At 44.9% G+C, this 9,661-nt stretch overlaps 1 protein-coding gene across 4 annotated transcripts in view; it reads right to left on the reverse strand.

The window, feature by feature from the left end:
* The window catches only part of SLC37A1 (solute carrier family 37 member 1), a 35,543-nt gene extending 25,921 nt beyond the window's left edge, over positions 1 to 9,622 (reverse strand). Inside the window, exons 1-3 of one of the 4 annotated variants that reach the window (XM_081199151.1) lie at positions 9,452 to 9,622; positions 3,392 to 3,599; positions 924 to 1,005 (exon numbers count right to left, since the gene is read on the reverse strand). In XM_081199151.1, coding sequence (XP_081055277.1) covers positions 924 to 1,005; positions 3,392 to 3,447 — 138 coding nt within the window. In that variant the 5' untranslated portion in view covers positions 3,448 to 3,599; positions 9,452 to 9,622. Of the gene's footprint in view, positions 1 to 923; positions 1,006 to 3,391; positions 3,600 to 6,684; positions 8,521 to 9,451 lie in introns of those variants that run through there. The other 3 variants (XM_081199152.1, XM_081199150.1, XM_081199149.1) reach the window with 3 other exon arrangements.
* Positions 9,623 to 9,661: the final 39 nt, after the last annotated feature.

Consider the following 9,661-nt stretch of genomic DNA (forward strand, 5'->3'; position numbering starts at 1 on the left):
AACTCTCACAGTATATTTTCACTGGCAACACTGGCTGGGGTTGATGGGAATTAGGAGTCGAACAGCATCTGGAGGGCACGGTATACTTATTCTTGATCCATTCATTTTGTACCTAGTTAACATGTACAGTTCCAGTGGCTGGATGAGGAAGGACTGCAGAAACATGCTTGTGTGGTAGTGGTTAGAATATTAGACTAGAATCAGGGAAAATCAGGTTCAGATCCCTACTCCAACAGGAAGCTCACTGGCTTACTTTGAGCCAATAGCACACCCTCTGAGCAAGCTAACCAGGTGTGGGGGGTGGTGAGGATAAAATGATGAAGGGGCTTGAAAAAACTATGTATACCATCCTGAGCTCCTTGGCAGAAGTGAGAGTGTAAACAACAAAATAATAAAACAGAGAGATTGTGAATTAGCTAGGACAGAGAAAGCTAATTTGAGTAGATGAGTAAAGATGAGACACAAATTGGATCCCAATAGAATTGGTTGCCATGGATTGAAATGTTGAGCCTTAGCAACATGATTATGGTCTGGGTAGGAATTTGATTGCCTGCTTTGAACATGAGGAGACAGTCTGGAAAAATCTGAAGACTGAGTACATACTTATTTTCAATTTCACAGAACTATAAATGATACTTTTGCCTTTCTACACATAGCCTTTGTATATTTTCACAGATCATGGGCATCTTGACAATGAGACACCTACTTATAGTACACACAGTGCAGAAGCCCTTGTAGAACTGGATGTTCCATGTGGGCTCTCAATCACTATGAACATTTTAATGTCTTTTTATTACTGTACAGCATGTCACATTGTACTGCTGTATTGTAACACATATGGTAACAACACTTTTATGTAGCTTTAAAATGTACTTCCTTGTGTGATGTCAGATATGTTAGAAAGATATTTCCTTGTTACTTACCTTAACTATACTGATTGGTTTCCTGGATAAGTGGAAACTAGCATACAGCATAAAAGTCAGGACAAATGTGAGAGCCCTGTACCTGTGAACAGAACAAACATTTATAATTCCATGATTTGCAGCAATACACTTGCAATCATTTTAGGCTGTTCCATTGTTATATCCAGTTTCCCTTATTCATTTCCAATATTTACACTGATGTAGAAGCTAAATCAAACAAGAGTGAAAGGTTAACTACAATAGGTTAAGCAATTTCCGTTTTCATTGCACAATGCTCTAACCATGCCAAAAAAAAAAAAAAAGTACTGAGATGAACAGTTGTGGTGCCTTTTTATCTTTTCCAGAAAATGTTAATTATTATTAATGAGGTTGGGGTGATGGGGTGGGATGGCTGGGGTGGTAGGGTGATTTTTCAAAGCTGCTACCCGGTCACACCTCCCACCCCCAGCAGCTACCGTATTTTTCGCTCCATAGGACGCACCCGACCATAGGATGCACCTTGTTTTAGAGGGGGAGAACAAGAAAAATAAAATCTCCCCCTCTCTGCTCAGCGCCCCTTCAGCGAAGCGGCAGGAGAAACGGAGCCCCTTCCATTTCTCCTCCCGCTTGGCTGAAGGGGTGCTGCGCAGCTATCCCTCTCTGCTGAAGCCAGGAGAGTCTTGCTCTCCCAGCTTCAGCAAAAGGAACCCGAAGCCTCTGGAGCTCAGCAGGACCTCCCACTGCACTCCGGAGGCTTCAGGCGGCTATCCCTGAAGCCTGGAAAGCAAGAGGGGTCCCTCTGCGCTTCGGAGGCTTCGCGTTGCTATCGCTGAAGCCAAGGAGCCTGCATTCGCTCCATAGGATGCACGCACATTTCCCCTTAATTTTTGGAGGGGGGAAAAGTGCGTCCTATAGAGCGAAAAATACGGTAATTCCTGGCAAATGTCAGACACAACTGGGATCAAGCCCAGAGGTTGTGCCAAGAGGCAGCCACCAACGCTGCTGTGGCTAGTTGAGTCAGAGCAGCTCCCAGGAATCGGTGGCAATTGCTGCATAGCAGTTCTGTGAGGTGTGATAGCCAGATGATAAGCACGGCTGCCCGCTCTTCAATCTGCTCCTGTAGCTGCACCTTTCACAGTAGCTTGATGACCAGAACATAAATGTTGTCACCTGCCAAACTCCATGCTGTGGAAAGCTTCACCTGGGTTTTTTTTGCACATCATGGTATTGTTAAAGGTGTAAGAGAAGGCCAATTTCTTTCTGGTCAGATGACAACCCTAACCCTAAGTATACCTGGGTTCAAGGAGCAAGAGGGGGGCTTGTCAAAGTGGAAACGTGTCCCATAGTTATACTGCAATATTAGTTAGAAATAAGTGTGTGTGTGTGTGTATGTGTATATGTGTGTGTGTGTGTGTGTGTGCGTGTACACACACACACACACACACACACACACACACACCGCATAAACACATCCACACACCAAATTGGAACTTCACAATTCAGTTTAAAGGAGGACCTTTCTCTTCCCAAACACAATACAAAGCACAGGTATCCTTTTCAATTTTTCAAGCATAATAGTACAGAGGTACCTCGGAAGTCGAACGGAATCCGTTCCGGAAGTCTGTTCGACTTCCAAAACATTTGGAAACCAAGGCGCGGCTTCCGACTGGCTGCAGGAAGCTCTTGCAGCCAATTGGAAGCCACATCAGACATTCGGGTTCCAAAGAACATTTGCAAACTGGAACATTCACTTCCGGGTTTGTGGCATTCGGGAACCAAAACGTTCGAGTCGCAAGGTGTACATCAACCAAGGTACGACTGTAGTGATGATTATAATGTAAAGTCTATACAGAAATATACCTTTAAGCAAAATGCATCACTGTTCATTCTTATTAGAACTTAATATTTGAATTGAGATTTATTTAAGAGGAAGTCAAAGCCTGACCAGGCCAAAGCAATAGACCAGTGTTTCCCAACCGGTGTTCCGCGGCACACTAGTGTGCCGTGAGACATCGGCTGGTGTGCCGTGGGAGGAAGGCGGGCGAGTCGGGCGGTGAGAGGCGGCGGCGGCGGCGAGGATCCGCGTCGAGCCGGGGGCGGCTCCGCGGTGGTGGTGCCGAGCGGCGGGGCAGCGCGCGCAAAAGGGAGGATCGCGAGACAGCGGAGGAGGAGGAGGCCGGCATGTCCGGGCAGCAGCAGCAACAACAGCAGCAGCAACTCCCGCCGCCGCCCCCTCCTCCGCCCGCTATCGCCGCCACCACCACAACAGCCGCCGCCGCCTCAGCTGCCCTCGCTCTGCTGCCTCCTCCCACCCCGGCAAGGGGGAGGGAAAAAACTTTCGCTTTTGTGCGTCCCTCCCGGCGTGACGCTGCGCGCTGACGTCATGGGGCGGGGCTTTAATGGTGGTGTGCCGCGAGATTTTTTTCCGGCTAACAGGTGTGCCGTTGCCCAAAAACGTTTGGGAAACACTGCAATAGACTATAACTTACCACTGGTCTCTTGTAAATAAAGTGATCAAGCGAATCCCAGGTGGAAGTTCAGCCATTTACTTGAGTATCAGTTTCAGATATTAATTATTCAGGTGCTTCTGGTATTGGTTCCAGGTTTTCAACAGAACCAACTGTCACATTCATTAATGTCCTTTACATTTCTCCTTTGGTGTCACTGACCATCACTATGAGTGGCTGATTCTTCTTCCTGGTACATATTTTTATAAGAAAAGTGTTACTATGAATAACCGCACCCTAGGCCAACCCCAACATCTCTCACCACCAAAGGAACACAAGCGAACAGCAAAGAACCTGCGCAAACGCCGACACCAAACCCTACATATAGTAAGTAAAATAGAAACATCTCCCCCTGACCCCATCTCCCCCCACCTCTTTCCCCCTTTCCTTCCTAATGTCTCAGCAAATGAAACTGATTATGTAAAAATGTTACATGGGGGGGGGGAATATGAGAGAGAGAGATTGCAAACACTTTTGTAAATCAAGAAAATATTTAATAAAAAAGAAACAAACCAAAAAAGAAAAGAAAAGTGTTACTGATCATGCTACAACAATATTTCTCAGCTATGGTCATTATGAGAAGAGAACCCCCCACCCCATAAAAAAAAGTAAATTTGAAAGAGCTAATTTTAATGCAAAGCATTTTTTTACTATTTTCATGCTAATATAAGAAATAAAGAAAACAGAGGGAAATAAAAACATGATTTGAAAGAGATGACCATCAGAAACAAAGATCACCCCAGTATTAAAATCTATACAAGCAACTTGACAATATTTAACCAATCAGTAATCTCGCCCACTGCTTAACGCAACCAGGATAAACATGCCCAAGCTGTGTCAACTTAAGCATCACAATTCTGGAGCCAGTTTCTCAAGGCAACATGTACACATGCTACAATCCTCAATCCAGCTTCATTGTTAGAATGTTCACCTAAAACACTCTGAGCTGTTCTCTATGAACTGCAAACCTGCTGCCAGACTACACTAGAAAATTTCAACTATGTGCATCTCAACATACGAATTAAACGTTTACACTTACCCCATAGTGTGTAATACTTACAAAGCTTCCAAAGGGTACCATACTGTATGTACAGTAAATTAAGAATAGAACCCATGGTACAACACAGGGACAGGAGGAGGCAGAAATGCAGTCATTTAGTCAGGTTGGCATTTATTAGCTATGGAGGTCAAGTGGGAAGAGAGCAGGTGTTCTGGATGTCTCTAGCAGACTTGCCTTAAAAGTGGTGTCAAGGTTGGGGTGTATATAAGAGACTGCCCTCAAAATACTCTGCAGACTTGTCACAACAGGGTGTATGTTCCTGAAGCTGGACCTTTAGATCAAACTGCGCCACCCTATAAAGCGCTGAGAAGGGTTGCAAACCAAGCAACGGAGTTTCTGCAGGATTAGAGTTTAGAAACAATTTTATTATTCTTCTTCTGTTGTTGCTGAGGTCTCCAAAACCATCTTCTGGGAGGAAGAAATACCAAGGTAAAACTAAGTTGTTCAGTAGCACCTGGTATTCCTTCAAATTTACATGTAGTAGTGCTTGAAGATTAAGACCATGCTAGGCTGCACTTTACAGATCTAGTTGCCTTAGAGGTAAAATGCCATAAACTCTGCTATATGGAATTCTTTACAAGAGACAGAAGTGCAAACAAGTCAAAAGTCAAGTGTGGAACAGTTTCTCTCTCACAATAGCATAAGTAAACTCTAAGCCAGTTGATAGTCTACACTGCAGGGCATGTATGTAAACAGCCTCACTGCTTCTGCCTTCAGGTTAGCACTTTTTACCAAACTGAATCCAGGAGTTTGGATTTGCAAACACCAAGATTTGCAAAAACACATCTGAAAAAGTACCTTTTGTTTTCATCCCAGCTCTTCAGGAGGATCAAGCTGGTGAAGTGATTGTATCATATCTGAAGAATAGTACTGCAGATGTGTGCAAATAAATGTGCAAGACATGGGGAAATAGTGCCATCGAAGACTGGATCTGTTAAACTCAGTTGTGTAACCAAGATTCTTTAGAAAGATATCTTGAATATTCTACATGTATGGTCATCTGTCATAAGACACAACTATGCAAATTTGTTCAGCAACAAATCCATTGCCCTTAAGCTTCTTCTGGGCTATGTCTCCTGGCAAGGGAGTGTCCTCTGGGTGATTTCCCCATGAATACAACTTCCACCTGCAGTACACCAATAGGTGGAAGTGAAGTCTTTTGGCCCTGCTTGAAATACTTTTGCACCTAAAATGGCACCTCCCATGACAAAATACTAACATTAAATGACAGTTTGGTGCTCTTTAATGGAACTCCAAAGGGCTCAGTGATATAGCAACTGTCCCTGGTTCAATCCTACATCTCCAAGCAGGTCTGGGAAAGTCCCCTGCCTGGAATCCTGAAAAGCCACTGCTAGTCCATGTTGATACATACTGACCTAGATGGACTAATGACTCAGTACAAGACAATTTCCTGTGTTCACTAAAGTGGCTTGCTTATTTATTTAAAAGACTATACTGTACATAGAACACTTTGACCACATTGGGACACTTAACCTAATAATATAGAGGGGAAACCAGAAATATATACAACAGTAATAAAAGCAGTCATAACACCAGATTTTGAAGGATTGAGAGGGGGGGGGGAAAGGTAGGAGTTGGGGTTTTGTTGTTGTTGTTTGCCAAGAAGGCAAGTGAAGTTCCTGGGGAGGGGTTCCACAGAAGCTTACACACACACACCCTTCCTTTTAATCAAACTTAATGGGCAAAATAAGCTAAAGAGCATCACCATGGGATTCTATGTCTACTCAAAAGCAAGTCCCACGAAACTACATGGGATTTATTCCAACATTGCAGGGGGCTGGAGTCTAGCCGTTGGACTAGATGACTATCGGGGTTCCTTCCAACCCTACAATTCTGCGATTCTGTTCCTAGGTTATAAGGCTTGCAGCCGAAGAGGCTAATGGCATTAAGTTATCTGGAGTCTGTGCCCTAAAAGAGCGCGCGCGCGTGTGCGAGAGTGACGACACAAAGCAAGCGAGCCCAAACGCGCTCGCGCGCCCCAGCCTCCTCCTCGTCGCCCCCGCTCTGATGTCCATCAAAGGGGTACTCCGTTTCCAGTCGTCTCCATCAGCGGCAGGTGCAGCGCCGACGGAGTACACGCTGCCTCCCCCCTCAGGGCTCAGGCAGAAAGGAGCTGCCTCCTGGCCGATCGCGCCCCCGCCCCAAAGCTCCCATCTCCCCCCTGCCCGCATTGTTCCCTCTCGGAGGGTCCCACCTGAAGGGACGACGACGACCGTCTCCTCACCTCTACAGCTCCCTGGCGCTCCGAGGCGGAGGCACCGTTTCCTGGCAGCCACTTCCTGGTCGAGGCGCCGCTCCCGGGCGCGGTCTCGCTTCATTCAAGCCGAGCCAGTTCTGGTGCGCTGCTGCTACAAATAGTGACAGGAGAACCTGCTCTGCTCGCCGCCAGGGCCGCCTCCCTCTCGCTCTGACGGCAGCAGCTGAGAAAGAAAGGCGCTCCCAGGCAGGGCCCGAGGCGGCAGGGCTCGAAACTGCCGCCAGAGAGAGAATCCGGCTTCCTGATCATAAAACCGTATATGCCTCTTCGCCTTCGCCACACCACCAGGGAACTGGTCTAGCGAGGGAAGCTCATAGCCATGCCATTTTCTTTGAAAGAGATTGCTGGCTGCGTCGACTTGGCAGCTGCCTGGCAGGCAGAAACCCAACAGGGGCAGCTTTCCAAACCACGCCAGTTAAATGTCTGCTACCAAGCTTATGTCTGCAAAACAGACAGCAACCTTAGTTATCCATATTATGCCCACTCACTTCAAAACTTCCCTATCGGCTTGTAAATGCAGGACATGTCTGAGGTGCCTACGGCAGTGACAACTGAAAAGATCGTTTTCCTGAACATGTACAATCTTTTTCTCTCACTGCTAACAAAGTCAACCCAAATACATATGAGATTGCATCAGTGACTTTTAAATCTTCTAAGCCGAGTATGTGAGATGCACAACGACTGAAGCTCAGTGTTCATGTAAATTTCTTTTTAGCTCATAAGCTAAAAATACTAGCTTACTGCTGCTGTTGTTATTGATACAGTGCTCCCAGAATACATACTGTTTTTACAGTGTAAGTATAAACAGGACAGAGAACAAGAACCCAACTGTACGCATGTTTACTCAGAAATAAGTCCTGTTTAATTAAATGGGCATTACTTCCTAGTATGCAGCCTAAAGCTGTAATCATGCACAAATTACCTTGGAGTTGTACTAAAAAGTATAGAGGGGCTTCTGTGTAGATATGTATCAGATTGAATCCTAGAACATAAATAGTATTTATGGTCCATGAATAAACAAGCAAGCAAACTGGCTTCAAGTTACAAGAAAGGAGATTCCAATTTCCAACTAAACATCGGGAAGAACTTTCCAACAGTCAGAGCTGTTCAACAGTGAAATGGACTCCCTCAGGAGGTTCTGGACTCTTGTTCCTTGCAGGTTTTTAAGCAGAGGTTGGATGGCCATCTGTCATAGATGCTTTAGTTGAGATTCCTGCATTGCAGGGGGTTGGATTAGATGACCCCCAGGGACCCTCCAACTCTACAATTTGGATTCGATGAAACTGAAGACTAAAATCCTATGCACACTTATTGGGGCGTAAGTATCACTAAATGCAGTGGGATTCACTAACAGCAAATATAAAATGGTTTGGGCCTGAGGCTACGTGCACACATTTTATTCTAGAATCAACGGAGCTTGAGTACTTGTTTTTTCTACATAGTTCACACACACAATATAGTTCTCTTGCACATCTTTTTGCTCCTGAAAAGTGCTTTTTGATTCAGCACTAAAGAGCGGGTTTTCTGGGGGAAAGCAGCAGGGCAATGGCAAAACCACTTGGACCAGTGCCTAGAAAGCAGAGTACAAGCAGAAAACCACTCTGGCCTATGCTTTCTAGGCACGGGGCAAACTGAAGTATGGACAAGCCATTAATGCATTCCACATTCACCATGAAGTGCTGACTTGCTGGTGTGATCATTCCAGAAATCAGCTCACCTTGAACAGTATACTGTGTGATGAAGCAGGGGCCAGAGGCATACCTATAAAGGAGAGATGCTTCATGCATATATTAAACTATACATATGTTAAACTATGTTCCCATGGTTCTGATTAGATTCTGTTGGTTAGTGATTATACAAAGGTGTCTCAGGATTACACATTGTTCGTTTAAGTTTTGTCTAATATACACTTTCTCCAAGATACATTAAGGAGCCCTTACACATCCAACAGCACAATCCTATACGTGTCTACTCAGAAGCAAATTCTGTTGTTTTAGAATAGGTCTTACTCTCAGCTGAGTGTTGGTTGGGGCTGGCAGTGCACCAAAACAACTGCAGGGGAACCAGAGTGAGGAAGGTTGTTATACAGGACTGCAGCAGAAAAAACTGTATTTCCCTTCTCCCTTTCAGAGCTAAAATATGTATTTCTGAAATAATTAAGTTTTCCATGTAGTTGCATGTTCTGGCAGTAGTAAAGGGTTCTGCAATTTCCTGTAACTGCTCTCATGACTCTGCTAAATATATATTTTCCCAAGCTGCTTCTTCTAAAAGCATAAGTAACCTGTCCTAACGTCTTTTAAATGGTTAGCTGCACATTAGAGTCACGTTTGTTTCACTTTTGACTTAACTTTTTAGGGTTATTTTGAATACATAAGTACAAATGCATCAAATGTAAAACTGGAGTATTTTCTGATGATTTAGAACTAGCTCTACATGAAATCAAATTAATTAACATCAACATATGAAGTACCACTTTTGGATTTCAACAAGACAGCTCTCATTTTAAAACGGAAATTTTAAAAGCTGCATATACCACTTGCTTGACCAGGAAGACACATTCTAATGTCAATGCTGGTATCCACTCAATGAGAAGGGCGTGTGCTGACCTGTTTCCCCAAATAGACCATTATTATGTACCATGAACTGACTGGCATGCCATGGACTACACCCCGAACAGCAAAACTATGCTAAATTGTATTGCTACCTCTTGTGAAAGAAGCAGCATCCCCTGATAAATCCTTCCCAAAGGCAGTAGCATCAACACACATCCCACATCTTCTGGAAGCGTGGGTGGCACTCCAGACGCTTTGGAATACAACTCTGTCCAGCCCGGCTCCCACGGGCAGATGTCGTCCCTCCTGCGCAGCGCCGGGGCTTCCCTGGCCAATCGGGAGAGAGTGCGAGGCACGGTTGC

This window comes from Podarcis bocagei (genome assembly GCF_964188305.1).
Source record: "Podarcis bocagei genome assembly, chromosome: 6".
Taxonomy (NCBI): Eukaryota; Metazoa; Chordata; class Lepidosauria; order Squamata; family Lacertidae; genus Podarcis; species Podarcis bocagei.